The 21,978-nt window shown below is 34.8% G+C and overlaps 1 protein-coding gene across 1 annotated transcript in view; it reads left to right on the plus strand.

The window, feature by feature from the left end:
* Positions 1 to 21,978, plus strand: part of LOC149412257 (uncharacterized) — a 170,927-nt gene that overhangs the window by 136,441 nt on the left and 12,508 nt on the right. Inside the window, exons 2-5 of the mRNA XM_089646072.1 lie at positions 4,988 to 6,097; positions 8,432 to 8,588; positions 18,657 to 18,788; positions 20,954 to 21,141. Coding sequence (XP_089502198.1) covers positions 4,988 to 6,097; positions 8,432 to 8,588; positions 18,657 to 18,788; positions 20,954 to 21,141 — 1,587 coding nt within the window. The remainder of the gene's footprint in view (positions 1 to 4,987; positions 6,098 to 8,431; positions 8,589 to 18,656; positions 18,789 to 20,953; positions 21,142 to 21,978) is intronic.

The following is a 21,978-nucleotide window of genomic DNA, read 5'->3' on the forward strand; positions in this document are numbered from 1 at the left end:
AAAATCTTATATCTGCAATCTATGGAAAAAAAATAAATAAAAACAAAACATTTAAAGTCATAAAAAGAAGTAGATTCTATGCCTTCACCGCTTAGGCAGGTTTCACAATAATTGGACCGAACGAGAAACAGAATTCTTCTGAGACGACAAACAGGAACTAGTTTTGCAACGCCACGAATAGGAGGAAAAGAAAACCATTAGATTATACACTTTTGATGAAATATACAATTCATTTGGTTCTTGTTCTTACTTATAGGCTTTGTTCTAATTCTTTTTGCGAATCGTAAACGCCGTAACGGAAACATTATTAAAGCACTTAATTACTACTGTACCAACTATTATTGCTAATCTTAATTATAAAGCAGATAGTATCATTTTTTTTTCGGGAGTATTAAAATCTCTTTAACGACGTCGTGAAATTTTTAGAGGTTCTTCATTGTGAAATTTCAATATTGTAATGAAAGCCATTTCCATCTTGATCTTTAGAGTCATGAAATTTTAATTTATGTAGCTCTCGAAAAAATATGATAAGACGCTATATGATTTGGTCCTTATCTCTTAATCTAAATCTCCGGCGAAGTCGTGTGAAATATATTCGTTATAAAATATATGATCTGTTAAATGAAAACTTTCAATGGGTGCGTTCAAGCGTCATGAAATTTATACAGCTATTTTTGTCTGGATTTTCAAAATATACTGTTTTTTTTCATATTTTTTTTTACAGTAGTTATATTTTTTGTGTTTTTTCAATGCTAGGTGTGTCCATATGTTATGGCGGGTAAAATATACAAATTGAAAATTTTCATAATATGCATAATAATTTTTGTTAAATTATACAATTCAGATGAAGTCATATATCATTGTAATAATACTAGAACAATCGGGTCTTTATAATCTATTGTTTTGGTCCTTAAATGTTTCATGATTGAATTGAAATACATTCTTGTAGATACCAAACACTGGAATATTTCCAATGATACATTTTAGATCTAAGCTGGAGTAATTACTTAGTAGTTATACTGGTCAATATGATCACTTTTGGAATATTTCTGACACGTTTCACTAATGATAAAGGTCATACTATTGAGATGGCATCTAAATAATTAATATATGATTTCGTAAATAATACAGAACATCAAGTTGAACTTGATACAACTCCAAAACTGGAGTTGTATGAGATCAACTGTTTTATTATACGATGAAATATATTTAAATACATATCTTTGAATTAAGATATTGTTTTATATATGGATGAATCCTGGAAGTGGAGATTAACCACTTCCTGACATCCGATCGAGCTGAAACTCAGCAGATAGACTTGTTGTCGATGACAATAATGATAAGTCTCTTTTGTAACAGATAGATATAATGACATTCTCACTGAGATCTGATTATTAAAATTTAGTAGTATGGATAAGATATGGACAAAGTAATTATAAAAATATGATTTTGTGTTTTTTTATAATAATTAATATTTTACATGATTTTTTTTTTTGTTCAGTTTCAGTTTTTTATTTGGTGTTAGTATAAAATCTATTTCTAATCAGCTCCTGTTTTTTCCGGTATTTTATTTCAGATTTAGATATAAAATATTTATATGGGTTTTGAATGAGAGTGGGATTTTATTGTAGAGTTTAGCACCATAGTATGGGAAGCTTTTTTGCCCAAATGTTGTATTTGTATTTGCTTGTTGGATATGTTTTGACCCTGAGATCTAGTTTTCTAGTAAGTGTGTTAGTTGTTATTTATCGTGTTTTGTATTTATGAATGTAAAGGAGTATTATTTTAGAATGATGTTAAGTTTGTTTAAGATTTGGTGAGTGGTAGTTCTTACAGGGACTTTCTATCAATGCATTCTATCAACTTAAAATTAGAAGACATCGATGCAGTTAAGATACAAAATAAATGTCGGTCCTACCCAATCGAGGTTTTTGCTCATTCGTTTGCGCGTTTAACTCCAGTCTATGTGGAGGAAATTTAAAAATCTTTAAAAATTAGTTTGACTGAGTATCGAACCGTCCTCCCCGGTGACTGACTAAAAGGAATGAACACCTCTATCACTTACGCCAAATCCTCGGATAAATATGCTCAGCTTTGGTTAACTAATGTTTAATGTGTACACGATCTGAAAACCTTAGTATCTGCTGCTTGTACAGTCAAAATTAACTCTTCCGTCTTGATTCCTCCTACCACTTCACCAAATATTTCTTCCAAAAGCAGAGGCATTGACAATGGTCAGGTCCTCCGGTGCCAGTTGAACTGTTTTCTAGTCATATATTTTGTTTTGGAATTGCAGTAAAGTTAAAAAATATATGATAATAGTAAAAGCTACCTACTTGAAGTAATTTACTAGAGTAAATTAAGTCTCGTAAGTTTCCACGTATATCTCATGTACAATCACAACATTCTAACCTTGTACCAAGGATTATTTGGGGAATTAGAGCTAGCCACTGGCACTGGCAGCCATAAGGCACGCGAGGCGCGCGGCAGGTGCAGGCCTTTGCTCGCAATTAATAAGTGCATTCAAATGTTGGTATTTATCTGATTGAGAGTGAGCGGGCCAGGGCATTGATAAGGCGGCAGACCAGATAACCTTCTAGAATGGGTGAAGTTGTGAGGTACCGGACAGTCCGACAGGGCCGCCGCAGGACGCCCTACCATCGCATACGTGCAAAGAAATCTTTTTAAGTTAGAAATAGTCCACAATGAGAGATCCGTTGTTGTTTGTTATTCGTTTGATACTCTCGGTAAGCATATAATTACAAAAAAGTATGGTTTTGTAATCATATACATCCACGAATGAGACATATACGCAATTTTCAAGATCTGACAACAGTCTGTTAACTTCATGCAGAACTTGTGAAAGGAGTATCAATAAACCGAACCGATTTTTAAAAGCATCTGTTTTTATTTTGATTTTGTTTTCTTTAATGAATTAATGCAAATCTTGGAAGTGGATACTAACCCATTTCCTGACATCAGATAAAGCTGAAAAACGACAGATCGTTGACTCGGTATCTATGACAATGCATTCTATCAAGTTTTGGTGGCATTCATGCATCTACATGCGGACAAATACGCATTTCTCTGATATTGGATAATATTAGCTGAATATACTAATAAATTTCGGTCTTACCTAATCAAGATTTGGCACATTTGATAGCGCGGTTAGTAATTTGAAAGACATTTGATTTTTCATTGTGATTTAAAATTGAAATCGATAATAAAAACCAACCATTTTAGCGTGCTCTCCTTAATCAAGTTCATTGCGCTTTCAACTAACTGTACCTACTTACCTTTTACATAACGTCTCGCTTGTATTTCTATTATTACTCGTATCTTGAAAGTACACAATATTTTTTAAGAATTTTCCATTAATTTGTAAATTCCGATATACCTGCGTCATGGTTCTATCACACGTACGAATAAAATACCACAATATTATCACTTTCTTAAGAATGAATAATACTTTCGATTAATTTTACCATTTACTTTGGTGTGCATATTTTTACAATTTGACCGCCCGGGTGCGCTCCATATTTTGCACGTAAGGACGTATCGCCCCTGCGACCAATCATCGTCCTTGGCGCAGAACAGCGCGCGGCCGCACTCAGCGGACACGTAGCAAGTAACTAGTACCTAACTATATACCGGACGTCGGGTACCTACGTAGTACCGCCTCTGGGTACCGGTGTGGTGCGGTGCACCAATTCTTTATCACACATGTGCGTTCGCCCTCTCATTCACCCTCGGGTGTGTGTCAAGGGCTATTTTCTGAAAATACCGCACGAATCGTGACGATGATTTTTTATGCAATCTTATTACAAGCTTAAACACACACATCCGTATCCATGTACGTTTACATACGGTAGAGGTGCTATAATTAAGCCATTGAAAAATTAAACAAAAAGAACGTGTAATGCAATGATACAATATCTGTATTAAATAATATCACATGTCGACACAGAATTTGGATTGAAATCGAGCTTGTTTCGGACACAATAGTGATTTCACGGGGCCAGTTATAGTTACTATAACATTAAAAAATATAATAAATGACTTTTAAGAAAAATGTGCAATAAATATTATTGTATCATTGAATAGGAAGATTATACTAATACATCAAAACGAAACATGAAACAGACGAGACAAAGACAAATAAAAAGGTTACAGTCATAACTAAGAATCGAACACAGGATCTCTTCTCTTAACGGGACAAAAACCACTCGACCATTGGTACCTATTTATTAAGCATCATATTTCAAATTCAGAATTAACAATATCATCTTGCCACTAATTTATTAAATTTTAATTCTTGTGATTTTCTGTGTCTTCTTCTATTTCATATTTAGTTTAGATTTATTAGTATTATCTTCATCTTCACCTTCAAAATAAGTTTAAATGAAAAAAGTGGTTGCTAAATATTATTGTTTTTTAAATAATGTACCTACTAGTCCTACAATTATTTACCAGTTAAGATGTTTATTTATTCCACGCCTATTGGCTTTTACATACATATATATTAAAAATATTAACGAAATTATATACGAAAATAGTGCAGGAAACGACTATTTAAAACAATTGCAGTAAAATAAATATAATATGTTCTCTTTAGTATAGCACCAACAGTATGTACAAAACAATATAGAAACATAAAATACAAGAGAAAAAACATGACAAAAGTTATTAAGTTAGGCAATATAGACGGATGGATAAACACGAAATTTTATCTTGATGAGCTGTGTGCTAAATTTATTAGCTTTGCTCTTAAAAATCGTTAAATTAACAACGCCATACGAGAAAGCAGTGTAACATCTTCAAAGAAATACTTTTTTTTATACCTGTACATCACAATTCGTTCTAAATGATAATAACATAAGATCTTTGTCAAGAAATTCCAGCATGTATAAATCTTAAAGACCAACCTTGTATTGTTGTTATCCGATTGATGATGTTTTCTTAATTAAGTCTATTTATTTTGTTTCAGGGAGCAATACATATTCAACGTATTCGAAGTGATTGTGAGCACGTTGGAAACAAAGCTTCAGAGGATTGAGAACCTCGACAAGGCCGTTGAACATTTAATGAGACGTGTGGAAGCTCTGGATTCTCGTGTCAACGATAATATTGATAAAACTGACGATATTATTTCTAAATTACGAACTATTGACCTCAAACTATTCCCCCAACAAACTTCCAGTAGTAATCTCCGAGGAACAATACGGGATTTCACCGTAGCAAATAATGAGAAAGATAAAGAAGAAGGAGATACTTTGGATATGCGATTAGTATCGCTCGATCAGAAGGTCTCAGATATTGACTCCAAATTAGTTGGGTTGAAAAACCAGATTGATAGTAACTTCTTACCTGTCGACGATATCAATGCGGAAGCCAGCGAGAAGAAACCCATAAGCATGAATGTTCTTGAAATAACTAAAGCGATGAACGCTGAAGTAATCAATCACATTACTAAAGAGCTCGAACAGTTAAGGACAGCGACTGGAAACGTGGACAGAAAACTACAGTTCCATATTAACTTGGTATCTGAGAACCTTGGAAAAGTACTGACAATCGTGTCAGAAATTCACACAGCCGTGATGGAGCCAGAAGTAGTTCTCGCCGTCGCCAACTCTACCGCACCTCATTTGGCTAGACATTTGGGACAGACCAGTAAAATTGATAACCTCGTGCAGAGAATGTTGCCGATCATCAATGTCTCCGAAAAGATGGATGAAGTATGGGACGTAGTCGTCGGAACGAAAAGTTCTGTGGATGATCTCGTACCTAAATCTAATGAACTCCTCTCCCAAAACATAAGGCAGGAAAGGGCCATCGGGCAGATCCACGACGATCTGAACGTGAAAGCGAACCTTATAATAGAGAGGTTGAAGAAGCAAGAAGTGGACGCAGCGAGTTTAGCCGGGCGGCCTGTGCCCTCCGACTTACTGCTGGACCCCACGATAGACCGCCTGGTGGAGTACGATCTGAGCCGTTACAGCGGAGAGGAACCGCCCATCGCCACCACTGCCGCTACCACCACCTCTACCACCAGCGATGCCACCACGACCACCGTGACGTCCTCTTCTACAGACACAAGGTCAGACTCAACCGGTGCATCTCCCCTAATACCGGTCACGCTAGTCTATTTGTTATTTTATTTTATGGTCAACCAAGAGTTATACAATAATATTGTATTGCATGCACCAGATCAGATCAGGAGAGTTGTGAAAGTACAGCTCGGGATTAGCATAATGTATGTTACATATAATATCCGCGGTAATAATGGCCCGGTAAAGAGCAAGGGAGCATTTTGCCTGTATTGGAGAGCGCGGCTGCATTGGCATTGTATCCTTTTGGAAATTGGCTTCTAGTTCCCATGTGACAATATTATACATACAAATTTAGTAAATAATTTCATCTTTTGAATGTAAATTATTTATATATTTTTGAAATATATATGTTGTCAATGTAAAATTTGTAGAACTCCGCCAACGCCGTACATTACACTTTCACTGCATTCGCGCACGTCGCTTTATTTCTCTCAGATAACTTACTTTAGTATTAACATTCAGTCATTATTCTTTCTTTATGCTCCAGTTGATCACAGCATTGTTGCGAAGCTTACGTAATTATAGTTTTAACTGTTTTAAGACTCATGTTGCAGGTATTGTAATCAATGTGATTGCTTTATTTATAATAAGTGCCAATATTTTATCTGCGTTACTTATATTATGCACAATTTGTCTATGTTTATGTGTCCAAGCGATTTGAAATTATTTGTAAAAGTCGTATAATTTTCTTGCGATTTGTTTTGTTTTATGTAAAAACATTTATTTTTTATGTGCGCCATTTACTATTAATGTCAAGCTATTGCGGATGAAACGATGAAAAGTATTTTATTTACTAGGAATGCACTTGAACTATAATATTTACCACTTTGTCAACAACAGCACCGCCCACTCGTACAATGATATTTGTTATTGAAGGAGTTGGACTTCATTCTCCCAACTGCTTTTATAGCCTTGACCACAGCGAAGATTTTAAGTTTCTCAGAAGATGTTTTGATAATCAAGCGTAGTTTAAAAATTAGCCAGAATATTTTAAATTCTTGGCAAATCATTATTTTTTTCTTTTTAAAGCAATGCACTACGTAGTGATTCAAAATCATGTGTTTTTGGTTTGAAAATTTGGTCGCCTAGAAATGTTTAAAATTCTTTAATTAAATACTACGAGTAGAATACATCTTGGCCTTTGAAATAATAGAGTATTTTTTAGATAAGTCTTTTTATAAGCCCAGAAAAAAATAATGTATAAGGCCTATGAAAACTGCTTTAAAGTTCAAAATCTCCTACTTACGAACCCATTTTCAGTTATAATTTTATTGCATATTGTGGAAAATTAAGTTATTTATAAAATTTAAACCTTATCGCTATCTATGTAAGGGGTGTTATTGGTAGCGGCTCGATTTAAAATATTACTCTACGTAGTGCATCGCCTTAAAACATAGTGCAAACCTCATTACATAATTGGAGAAAATGTGTAAGTACTTGTAACATGGCCTCATATTCGTTTGACAGTAGAGTTTCTATAGAAAAATATTAAAGTATAAACATTTTATGTCATCAATCAAAATCACGTTGTTTAAATGTTTTAAAGAATATTTAACACTTCTTTTGACCGGTAATGCGCACAAAGTACCCATCTATCACACGCTGGGTATGTGTGGTTGCTGCATGTAAATACCAATCACCTTTAAAGGAAATAACCACATGGAAGACACTTGGAAGTGTCAAAGCATGAAGGTAGTTGTACCATAACAGCTCAATTCTTGAAAAACACTCGGCCCAGTGTCAACAATCATCCAAAGGACCGCCAATTTGGCTTATTTGAAACCTGGCTGAGGAATTTTCTCAAATAAATTCTTGAAGATTTCTTTTTGTTGTATAGTTTTCAAATAAATCACCGTAACTTTTCGTATATCACTTAATTCATAAGAAAAGGCTGTTTAGGTTTTAGCACGACAAACTAAGGGTAGGTACGGTTGCGTCGAAACCCGTTTGATTCTTACTATAAATTAACTGATACACTTACAAAGTTACAATTTTTTATAATTCATACCTAAAAATTAGGCATTTTGTAGCTCGTAACAAAGTAAAAGAAAGTATCTACGGCATTTAGGTAACTAGGCAATTATCTAGGGAAGGAAATAAAAATGAGCTCATAAAATTGCACATTTTTCATAATTTGCTTTTACAATACCTATGTTATGTTGCTGTGAATTTAAACATTTTTGTCAAGATGTTGATTGTTTACTCTCACCTTGAGCGCAAGGAGAGCATAATACAAATTGTTAAAAGATGTAAAATAATTTGTAACAGGTATTTGTAATAATTTGTGAAAGTATATATTGGATGTTGTGTGTGATCTATAGCCGAGGCAGTACCACTCCCATCACAGTGACCCCATCCAGCGCCGGGGGGCTGACCGCGCGCAAGGGAGGGGTCATCTTCCCCAGTGTCAAGAACAAGCCATCCATCGCCAACTCTACCTTCGCCACTGACCTGCTCGCCAACTACAAGGACATTAAGGTGAGCATCGTGACCACTTGGCCTCCTCATCGATGGCTTCGAACACTGATATTGTAGGCATCTCTAGTCATGAGAAAACTTGAATAAATAAAATAAAATAATGTAATGTAATATATTTTAATTTAATTTAATTTAATATTAAATTTGAGTTCTGATACAATCACATTCAGATGTTTTTCGTTTTAACACTGAAAGTATGATCATAGATTTGCACTTTTCATGTTTTTTTCACTAAGTGATCGTTGGGTAAATATTCTTCGAATAGCTACTCTGATTTAGAGATGTTGTGTAAAAATTTAAGAGGGTGATATAATTTCTGTGTTCTAAGTCATCAACATGTACATCACTGAAATCACCATGTTATCATCTAATCTGCCGAACAATATATAATTTAACACAATTCAAATATAATATATTTTATTTAACAACTACTCACGGAATCACGTTTGACAAACCATTACAGATTAACTAACAAAATGACAAAAACCCAACAAAAAAAATAACCAACAATTTGTTTAGCACTGTTTTCACTGCATAGATAAGTTTTTATCAGTGAATCGGTTTACAGGAAATCGAATATACGGTTCACAGTGTCATATAAACAGCGACTTTTACATTAAATCCACTTGCGCGGTAGATCTGTCACCAAAACATCACTGAGACCAATAATTTTTCACAAGTCGTAAACGCGTGATTTTCACGTCTGTCAAACCATCAAATCGGGTGTTTAACCAATTATTGGACGCGTCACACAACCAGCGATTTCCACATTTACTAAACCGCTCGTTCGGCAGTTCTTTAGGTGAATCATTGCTTATTGTATTACTTTCATAATATATTTTTGTTTTCCCATTCTCGCTTGCGATTATAAGTATTATGTTATATGATTAGTTTCAAAGTTAATTGGAAATTGTAACCTGCCAATTAAAATGTATTAACGTTATATAAAATGATTTTTTCTTTCTGTCTACATAATTACTAATGTTTATTGGCACAGTTGAAGCGTGATGCGGAATATTGTGTTTTTTTAATGTACATTCTTTCTTCTTTTTTCGTAACATTTGTCGTTTTCTTCTTTGTGATATTTTCTAGGTCTTGTCTACTTCTTACAATTATATGTATCGACAGAATCCCTTGAGAGCCTTGAAGATATTACATTTAAAATGCCTGGACCGAAATGCCTGTATAATACGCGTAAAGCCAACTGACAGACAGTCTACAGAAATCGAACACTTGTAAGCCTCCGGTAACGACGGGCTTAACTTCCGCCAGGCACTTACATATTTAATTTCCTTCCAAAGAAACAAAAGGAGATCAGATTATGACCTAACATTTTTTTAGTTCCGATTTTTTTATTGCGTTAATCGCCTTCTTAAGTACTAGGCTTTTATTTTCACTGCAAGTTAGATAATAATCGGTCTTTGTACGGGTGTACAGATAGAGGATGGGAGGGATGGTCGGCTGTGACCTTTTTTGGACTTTCTCCTCATTTGCCTGGTGACGAAATGAACCACAGATACCGTAACGAGAGGAAAAGGCTTCTGTTGCTGCGTTGTGTCCTCATTTCGTTTTCATAGTTTGGGGCCATTAAGCAGGCCTACTATTTCGTTCCTATAACTTTCATAAATTTATTTTTATTTTATTTACGTAACATTCTCAAGTTCTCCAAAAGGGGTAAGAAGTCAAGTTGAATACTAAAAATATTGATTCGGCAGGGAAATCTTTTCTCTCGGGGTCTATGTCATCTTTGACGATAATGTGTGGAAGATCGTTTTGATGAACGGAAGAAGAATACCAGTGTTTTGAAGAGACCCAAAACTATCTTTGCTGGGAAACGGTTCAGTTATAATGTGTGATGAGTAGAATGTGTGCGCTAATTTACCACTGTACTTAGAACATTTGGGAAAATTGTGTGTATTGTAGAATTTGTAGGTATTTATGTATTATTAAAAATGGGATAGAATTATGTCAAAACTTTAATATATTTGAAAACTGTAAAGAAGAAGCAATTGCAGGTTTAGCGACGATGATTAATCAGAATGCATAGAATTTAAACAGACATGTAAACATCCCAAATATGGTGGTCGTATGAATAAAAGTGCATTCCACGAACCATCCGGTGGCAGATAAAGGTCTCGTCACGTTTGTGACATTCACCAATCGCGGCTTCCTTATCTCCCAACACTAAGTTCTTCGAATTCCACTTCACTCACAAGGGTGTCGGTAAAATCCACACTTTCATTCGCATTGACACACGAACGTGGGCCGTTTTCTTTATAACTTTGCCGTATTTGGAATAGGTCGGCGATTACTTTTAACTTTCTGTCGATAAAACAAAGGCGATTTCTTTTCAGAATTTCAATCACGAGGCAATTCCCAATTTATTTCAAAAGTAAATAGATTAAAAAAATATTCACAAAAAACATATCTATCGGTTTAAATAGTTAAATTAGAAAAAAACGTATAATCTACAAACCTTACTTCAGGTGATTTATCTATTATTTTTAATGGATTTTAGTTCTACGCAAAAAAACATTTACAGCTGTTGCTCGTTACTATTTTTACTTCAATTGGACCCGTTCAAAACCAGACCAGTTTTAGTTTCTTCATAATAATATCATAAAAGCAACAAAAAGTCGTAGCCACGAGCAAAACAATAAAGTAAATTATGAAATTACGATTGGGAATTTCTCGGCAGGCGCAGACACAAGAGACAAAACAAAACGAGCACTGTGAAACTAAATTACCTTAAATGCTATAATATTAACAGTTGGTTTACAGTTTACACGAAGCGAATTACATCACGTTTTTCTTATTTACTTTCTTCCATCATGTAACGTGCGTAGATACACCGGATAGCTCCTGTTATTAGGTGCTAGTTTTTGTACGTGACTGCGCATCTAAGCAACTGTTGTATTAAATTAATTACCTATCTTGTTTTACAAATCAGTTTCTCGGCAAAGACAAGTGCCTTTTACCTGCTGGGTCACGGGATGGGTGCGAGGCGTACCTACCTATAATATTCTATTTATAAACGCAAGTTTAATACTCGGTATGGATAAAGGCCCATTCAAATCTACCGGCTACGTGCCAGACACGGAACAGACGCGAGTATTTATTATCGTTCCTTTGGGACTACATGGTTCTATGTTACCGTTTTGGCCAAAAATGAATTTTTTGCAAAGTTTCTTAAAGCTTAAAATATTTCAAAACTTCAAGTGTTAGTATTTTATTCGGGATTCAAATTTTGAGCTTCAATATCTTAGATTCATAAAAAAATTGCAGATAGTACCGGCACCGTGATTGGTAGATACGGAATAATGGCGACAATGAGTACAATGGCGACGCATCATCTGATTATGACGCGGGGCACGGGGGCAAAAGATTACGTGGGTGAAGCCATACAAACCCGATTTAAATTACTTCCCTTTCAAATTAAAACGAATTCTATTCCATACGAATTTAAATCGAGTTTACACGGACTTCGCCCTTGTAGTGTCATGATCGGCTGAGGATTCGGCGCCATTTTGTAGGTACGGAACTTTCAGAAGCAGATATGTGACGGTATAGAAAAAAATATTTTAGTTGAGGTTGTCTGTTGGTGTCTGGCGGTGCCGGCCCGTGTCTGTAATAATAATAATAATAATAAGGTGTTTATTCCGGTATGTGGGGAGGTTAGTGCAGTCCCACACATTCCATATAGAGATACAACAAAATATATAATCAAAAACAAAAAGAGAGAACAGAAAAACAAAGAAAAGAAATCAGAATAAATTGAAAATAAAATAGAATAATATGATAAAATAATAGAATAATAGAAAGTTGAAGCCTTTAGGGAGCCGTGACTATATTAGGCGCTAGTATTTTTCTCCAGTGTGCGTCAATGCTGGAGGATGGAGTGAGGCGGGCTTCCATCGTGAGGATATTTTCAGAGCTTCTTATCCTTTCCCTCATTCCTGCCACCCTGGATCTAATAAGGGCTGCATATCCGGGAACTCGCCCCTCCGTGAACATACGGTAAGCGCTGCAGTATCTGTGGAGACAAAACATTGTGCGGAAGGCGTTGTTGTATTGGACCCGTAGACTTTCTATACTACTCTTTTTGTAGTTTGCCCATAGTTCACAAGTGTACAACGTTGCGCAGAAGGAAAGGAAGAGCGTCCTTTTTACTGCGGTACTGCAAAGGCGAAATCTTCTACTGAGCATGTTTGCTTTAACGCTGAGAGCTCGCCTTTGTCTATCGATATCTGTGCGAACACGATAAGCTGAAATGTCAATGTGTAGATAATGTACGTAATTAATTGTTCCGTTTCTGGTACGTCACCTGTCTGGCACGTTACGTGCCAGTAGATGTGGATAGACCTTAAACATGTGTGTATCTACTATTGGCGCTATCAACGGTATCATATTTCTGGTTTCCATTCATGTTTAGGAAAGTATCGTATAAAATTTATTTAATTTGAAAGCTAGCTAACCACTACGGCGAAGAACATAAATGTTAATCACGTGCTTACTCACGTATTATTTATCTATGTTGTATTTGAATAGAAAAAAGAGACGTAATAAATTCTGGCGGCAAATTCTACATCCGATGCCGTAAATTAATTGACATGCGTAATCGTTATTTGTCGATGAAAAAATATACACAGTCGTCTTATCGATCCGTGGGTATACTAACATGTTAACATTCCGCAAAGCAGTTACATGACGAAATTACACATGAGAGAATTACCCTACTTAAATCACACCTATTGGAATTATACACGTCAAAAAACCTAAATTAACCACACGAAATATATTTAGCATTTATCAAAATTTAATAACTCACTACAAATATTTTTTTTGACGTGCATAATTCCAAAAAGTAATTTCAGTAGGTGTAATTTTCTGCATGTGTAATTCCATCAGTGGCGTAGATATAATCTCTTTTATACGCCCTTGAATTCCGTCCGCGTGTAATTCTGGAAGTGTTATATTGGTACGTGAAATTCAGACCATGTAATTTCGTCCTGGTAATCACAAAACATTCATTCATTTCATCACATGAATCAATCCCCCTTACTTATAAAGTGGGGAGTAGGTAGTACCCAAAATTACTATTCTCTTTATAACAGCTTAAATACTTGACATATCATTTTAGTATTTTACGTATTTCTGCGCAAATACATATGTTACCGTTAATAATTGACTGAATAATTGGGATTTCTATAGTTTAAGAGCCCATAAGACGCATAAAATGCATGGGGTCGTCGGAAGATCCACTTGGTTACAGACGTCTTGTTTGGCATCTTGGAATGTCAAGAGTTGAAATTCTACATGAATTAAAAACAACAAAAAAATTATTAAATTATTTTAAGTAGTAATTAGTCGCCTGTAATATCAATACAAATTTAAAATATCTCCCGAGTAAAAATATTGAATTGAATAATTTAATAAATTTGGTTGTTTACAGGTGAAAAAATATAATAAGCAGTAATTGTTGATTGAAGTACTAGTTCATATGGAATTATTTTGCGACTTGGAAATAAACTGACGTGGCTCAGTGGTCCAGAGAGTCTGACCGGACATCAGAAGGCGCGGGTTCAATTCCCGTCGGCGGCATTTATTTTTACTCGGGAGATATTTTCAATTCGTATTGATAGTATAGGCGACTAATTATTGCTTATAGTAATTTATTATCCTATGTATTATACCATTTTATGTATGTCTCCAATTTTCCTATGTACTTTTCGCACTCACTTCTTTGGAAGTTCCCGTTAAATCATACATGTCATTTTAGAAATTAGCTTTCATTGAGCCGTTGGTTGTAGCGTTTGACAATCGTGCCTTGATCGGTAGTAATATGGATTGTATTACTTTACACGGCTCCCTTCATAGAAGACGGAAAAAATAACTTATGGTTAAGAATTTTTCCTGAAATTGTTGGGTTTATCGTGGGATAAAAGTAAATTGAGTTTTTTTTTAATTTAACTTTTACAAAACTTTATTGATACACTGTGCACATGTACTCCAGCATTCATAGCTTGTACAACGATAACATACGATATAACCATTTGAAAATTTAACCATGGAAAATTTATTTTATTTTTAGTATTATTTTAGAAACAAACAGTAAATAAGTGCATAAAATGTGTGGTTAACAGTCAACATATATTTAGAAATTATTACAAGGATCGGTACCGATGCCATGATTCTAGGAAATGATTTGCGGTAACTAACTAACTAACCATCATGCCGTTTCCCGCAGGTGTAGGCAGAGAGGACGGACCGCCAAACAACTCGGTCTTGGCAAACACTCCTTGCCTCCCTCACGTGCATACATACTCTTCTATTATTCTGACTCTTGACATGGCCCGACTCAAGTATCTGATTTACTTGGTCGTGCCACGTCTTCCTCGGGCGTCCCCGACTTCTGCTACCATTCACATTTGCATAGTATATTCTCTTTCCTCTCCTTTCTTCGCTCATTCGCTCTACATGCCCGAACCATCTAAACGGTATAGATATAGATAAACGATATATTATATTTAGCTTTCCGTAATCCACACTATTAATTTGAATTTACCTTAATTTAATCAAAAATCATAATTTACTGTAAACTATGTAACACAACTGAATTACTTGTTAACTACTTTTGTAAAAGCCCATTAGGGCGTAAATAAATAAATAAATAAGTAAATAAATAACATATAAGCTAATATACAATTGTTTTAAAAGGATGTGAAATTGAAAGTTAACTTGTCTTCGTGTATCTGATAGTGAAATTATTGTATTAAAAAAAAGAATCCTAAAAAAGAATAAATCATAAAAAAAGAAACATATTAGAAATTAAAAATGCGTCATAATTTAGAACAGATCCGTTACCAACTTTAGTGAGAATTGAAGCAAATATACCGCACTGAAAAACCTCTTGTGCATTGTTTTGATGGCCGACGAGTTACGAGGCTGGCCGAATGAGGCGTCGTTCCGTGCAAGAGCGTCGTCCCGTTATGCGACGCTTGCTACGCAAGAGTCGGTTTTAACCTCCCAGGCGCAACAAGAGGTTTTACAGATCAAAAAATATAATAAGTCGTTTAAGTGTACGTGTTTGTATGTTAACGTATATGTGTACTAACGTGTTTGAATTTTGTATGATTAGTGGAGCTTGTAAGTGCGCATTGATTAAGCTATCATTATCGCAAAACAATACGCCGAGTATTGAGTTGGGACAAAGATTATTGAGGGTTTGGAGAACATGGGAAATCGACGAGTTTGACACATTGTTTGATGTGTAAAATAGTTTTCTGTGAAGGGTACCTTTAGATGGTACGTTAGGGTTAATTTGAGGCAAGATCATTCAACTCGTTATTAGGTGCCCTTCAGCGAGTAAGCACCTAATTCAATGGAAATGTGGAATTAGCGTTACCTAAAATATGTCAGCAATAATGTGGCAAGGCCATAAATTAAATTAATTTCAGATTTCACACTAAATTTTACAGAGAAATCTTTTTTTAAATTTCATAAATTCTATTCTTTTTAAAGCACTGAATAACTATTTAAATCATTGAATGCAAAACCATTAATATATTTAAAATATTAAATTTACAATAACAAAAAACTTGTATGAGACATTTAAAAATATTTGTACGTATATTATTGGTGCGAGGTCCCAAAGCACTACTATTGAATCATTATCAATCCAATATCATGATACCTACCTGCCTGAAAAAAATTGGAAAAAAGAATTATGATTAAAATAATGCCGTTTTCTTTGAAAAATTTTATAATTTCGTATTTAATAATAGCTGCTCCCCGCCACGTTGCTGAGGCTCAGTCTAGCTGTGCAGATAGAGAAACAAAGCGCGTGTTGCTTTTACGCCCAACAGATGGCGCTGTTTAAAAAAAATGTTTGTGCAACAGATGTAGCTGTTTTTTGTAAAAAGGATATTTTTATAATATAGTTATATAAAAACACACGCGTATTTGAATGCAAAGTTGTGTCAAAATTCCATAGCAATTGGTGAAGATCTTTCGAAGATTTAAGATTTTGAACATTAACATTTTTATTTATATAGAAGATTACAACATATATATAACATGTACAAAATATATAGTTTATAATTAAGTAGGTGGGTGTTTAAATACAGATGTATTTAAAAATCTTATCTTATGATTTCAGAGGATTTGGTTTTGATTTTTAGATTCAATGAGAAAATTAGAAAACACCTTTTTTGGAAGCAAGGTCTACTACTGTTCATAAAACTACCTATATTATATTTTTTGTAAGTGAGCATTAGTAGTAGGTATAAAAATATATCACCAAATTGAGGTTATAAGCTTGGTGGGATATTATCAAGCGGTGTATGGAGATTATCCAATGATAATTCTAGGCATTATTTCTAGTTTTCTCATGCTTTTTAGCGAGGTCTTTTGCTTTTTTTAAGCTGGCTGCCAATCTTCATCACAAGGTTAAGCTAACTTAGTAAGTATCCGTTTATTCGTGGATCAAGCGTTCGTGAAACGTTCGATTCGTGTTTCCAACCCTGCAACAAATATGAGTAAGAGTTTGTAGTTCATATAGCCCCACTGCTTCATGAACTTTATTATCTTACTTATATATATATATATTTGAATAGTAAACAATTCTGGGCTTATTTGTACACTTTTTAGTGCAAAGATTCATTTTTATCTTGCTGGAAATGATTTAAATATTAATCCTTTCTAATGTTACCTATATCTCACGCTTGTAAATCATAGCTACTGTGTATAATAGTTATATATGCGTGGATTATGTAGTGCAGGTTATAATAGGCTATGTAATGACATAATAAAACATAAGTTAATACTTTTAATGGCTCGTAAAATAATATTATATAATACTTGCTTAATTTTGTTGGTTAATTTATGAAGGAACATAATAAATTTCACCGGTTAAAACGAGATCTCATGCCGTTTCTTCTTAAACTTTTTGTGCATTCCTAATATATCAGAACACGTGTTTACACACTTGCATTTTTTCTAATAATATATAATGACGGAATGCGCAAAAATAATATTTTTTAAACACGTTTTTCGACTACGCGATAATACATTCCTCTTTTACTAAAAGTTTTACAGGAAACCAATCAATTTATTCGTTACGGGCTTGCAGTCCAGTATTTAACTGGATTACGAATAATTTTAAAAGATTCTAACTAAAGTAGCATTTATTTATATCAGTAAGTTTTCTTCGTGAATAGAACAAACCTTTGTTATATTAGCTCTGAGTGGTGTGCAGGGGTTTCAGAGGTTACTCCATCATCTGTTGTAAACTTTTTCGGAGTGAATATTAACATTCCGATAAGTAGTTGAGAACACCGAATTTCTAATACACAAAATTTGTTTTTGTTGACAGGTATGTGTATACACCTTGCTTAATTAAGGTATATAGTTTTACTTTTCTACGTCATAGTAAGAATAAAGCTTATCGTTATCTTCGTATTCACCATATTACTTGAAGGAGGGTGGAAATAAAGCATTTGGTTGATTGTAAAGGTCATTTTTTAAATGTGTTTAGTCGTTCCGAGAAAAGAAGTTTGAACTATGAATGATTAAGAGTGTTTGAAATTTCTTATATCTTGATCTGTTGGAGAAAATCTACTTTCTGATAGATGAAAGATAGTGAAAATTTTAGATCAGTTAAGATACTGAGAGGCATTCGAAGAAGGGTTCTAATGTGGGGTCGCGTTTAAAATCCAGGATCCTACAGCCCTTCTAATTCCTAATATTAAACATTGCCGAAATATTGGCGGAACTATTCCAACCAACTAACAATCTAACGATCACGTCGTTTGTTGAAGATGTAGGCAGAGAGGATAAACCACCACAAGACTCGGTCTTGCGTATTAGAGTTCGACAAGCAATAGAATTAAGCGATGGTTGATGTGCAGAAATCTTTTTTGGAAGGAGGCTGTGTCATTCAAGGTCAAGTGCATTCTTACTTAGCTCTACTGACTCTTGACAAGACCCGACTCAAATATTTGATTTACTCGATCGTGATCATAACTTCTTTCAACATGTTATTATATTTTAACACGGAAATATTTCCAGGGCTACTCCTGCATCGACTTGCTAAACGCGGGGATGCGTGACTCGGGAGTATACTACCTGCAGATCCGCGGCACCACCTACTGGTTCCTCAAGGTGTTCTGCGAGCAAGACACGGCCGAGGGCGGCTGGACAGTAAGTACACCATCCCACCATATCCACCATGCGCTCTGCAAATAATTATTTTACACTTTTAAAAAATATATATATTTGTTTGAACAACACCAATTTATTGAAAGATTTGTGCACTGGATCTAACACAACATGAATTAATAATTTCTATTTTTAACGGTTCTTTCGAGGCCGTAAAAAAGTGGCATAATTACTAAATAAAACAATGTTCATGGGATAAGGGAAAAGGCACATAAATACTTTCATAAGCATTTCCATACATTTTGACTATAAATATTAAGAATAATTTATTTGCACCTCATTTCATAATGAGATTCACTCTCAGCTTCGCCTCGAAAGACCACCATTCGGATTCAAAACTTGCACTGAAAAGTATTAGGACGATTTTTTTTACAGAATTTGAACAAATCATCAAATTTAAAAGTATATTTTCAAGTTCTGTAAAGGATTAATTCAAGTTCTTTCATCATTTTAGTTTTGTGCAAAAACTGGCCAATAATGATATATTAACAGAACTTAAATGAAACTTTCTCAGAACTTACAAACCAGCTTTGAAATTTGATGAATTGTTCAAATTCTGCGAAAACACCCATCCTTAGTTTTATTTAACGAACAGATCTGAATTGAAAGGCTTAGAGAGCTAACTATCCCGAAATTCCTAAGTTACCCTGGATCTTCCAGACAGTTGGAATAGTGTCTGATGCCCTTCTTTCAAATATATCTTGTTAAATCATAAATATATCTACCCATGCACCGACATATTTTCATTTATTATTTATGAGACTAGGCACTATACTATCTTTCAATGGCCAGACGCAAGGAAATCATAATATTTATACTCTTCACTGGGTAGTATACGTGTACCTACAAGTTGCCTCGGTTATTAAAATACTACGCACTTTATACTGAATCTGTGAGAACCTCTCCCATCCGTTTTGGCAGCACAATCGACGGAAGCAGAAAAAATTAGATTTAAAAACAATAGACGTACCTGCATCATTCTTAATGCAATTTATTTTCTTAATTATACCCGCATTTAAAATTATAATCACCGCAGATAATTACAATCGCACGTCTTATTTCTGGGCGCACATCCGAGTAGCAGTAGGTCAACGTGTTGGCTTTTGGGAATTAATGATGTTTTGTTTAATTTACAATTGGAATTAAAAGTTTTAGGTGTTGTGCCCAGTCGGTATTGGTTTTACCCACATCTCACGAGATAAGAACAATATGTATTGTTGTGATAATTGAAGGTATCCGGAAGAATAGCAATATGATTCGGGAAACTTTACTTGTAAACCATGAATCTTAATTTTAATTCAGGCACTACATATTCATTACGCACACTCTTTAGATTTCAAACCGTTCAAATCTTCACACAGCTAACGATGAGTCTATAAATGATGTGGGAAATACAGGAGATGGGAACAATTAAGATTGTAAGCAACCAGATATTTTCGTCTGGATGCAAAATACATCAAATTTTAAAAAGTATAGAAAGCACTTATACCTATTTTTGTGTGACACCTCACCGAGACACGAGATTAAAGACAGGCGAACAATATCGCCACCCGATTTGGGCAAACATTTGTTGAAGCGGGTTGATGTAAGGGTTGTAGGAAGAGATTTATTAATGCGGGTAGTGAAGGAAAAACAGCTCATACCATATACGAGTCGATTTATACAAAAAAAAGAGTCGAAGAAACAGCCCGTTTTCGTGAAACCAAAATCAACTGTGAACTAGCGTTCCGCTCGTGACCGTCGAGTTTCGCGTATATGCACTGGTGCACGCGGAATAATGCTGCTAGATCATTAAAGCAAGCTCCTTTGAAATACCTGATGAACAGACTCAGCCTACATAGATTGCATCTTTGCAATAGAGATGGCAATTTTTCTGTTAACAACGGATTGTCAATCAGACGGACCGCCCTCCTTTGCACAGAGGTGCCAGGAGGGCGCAAGTAGGTTTTTCAAGTGTTTTTGGTATCCAGCCCAGAGGTGGCTCCCAATATTCTTTGTACTATTTTTTTAAAAGACCTATCTCATTCTCTATTATTTAAATAAGACGGTAATTCACCAAATTTCCTACATTCCTTTATTCCTTATTTAGGCCGCACAATAATGCCAATTTTCGGCCAATTTCCTAAGCAAATTCTTGCAAACTTCAGGTTATCCAACGTCGAGACGACTTTGGCATCCCGTCAGAGAACTTCAACAGGGACTGGGCCGACTACAAGAACGGCTTTGGGGATCCAGGCAAGGAGTTCTGGCTTGGTAACGAGAACATCTACATGCTCACCAATAACGAGGATTACATGCTGCGTGTCGAACTCGAAGACTTCGAAGGAAATAAGAGGTTGGCAATGCGCATTATACATTTCACCTTACTAATCAAAGTATTTATATTTTACACAATTGTTAAATAACCATTTCCGATACATCAATGTTTGTTTATCAGATAAAATTTAAAATTGGTCTTTTGGTCTGGATCAGACCTACGTATATTATATATTGATGAATCATCTTGAGAGTTGAGAGGCAAAAAACCACTCCTGTCAACACCAAATATGGTCGAGAATTTACTACTACCATCTTCTCAAAGTGCGAGTTAATGCTGTAATACCGCAGCACACCCAGGAAGTATTCATTCATTAAAAAGAAAGTGTATTCGCGGAAAATTCACTAGTTCGCAATACACCTCTCAACCACTTGCTCATATATTTTCCTTATTTCAAGTTTAAGATGTCAATATATGATTGTCGACTGATGCCAACCGAACATTTATACTATAATCTAATAGACACTAAATAACATGAATTATTATCTAAACTAAAATTGGCGGAAAACTACAATAGAATATAAACAAACTATTAATAACATTTTCCCGTAATTCATGTATTAAAAAATATCAGCAATTTGTTATCAATTCACTTTTTCGTCGGCATTTTGTACATTATTGTGTTATCCCACATTCTGTTTAAGACTAGACTAATAGGCTGAAATAAATCCGTGTAAAATGTGAAGTAGCCGTGCACAAAAATGCGATTGAATTCGCCCTATCAAATCTCTAAAAGAAATTGAGAATCTTAACGTCATAAGTGATGAAGTCGTGTAAAAACAATATTCGGCGAGCAGCCCGGCGTTACGGACGGACCTATGGTCGGCTTTCCCCTTGCAAGCCCAGAAAATCTGT

The sequence above is a fragment of the Hesperophylax consimilis genome, chromosome 23 (genome assembly GCF_061612785.1).
Source record: "Hesperophylax consimilis isolate HC1 chromosome 23, BYU_Hcon_1.0, whole genome shotgun sequence".
Taxonomy (NCBI): Eukaryota; Metazoa; Arthropoda; class Insecta; order Trichoptera; family Limnephilidae; genus Hesperophylax; species Hesperophylax consimilis.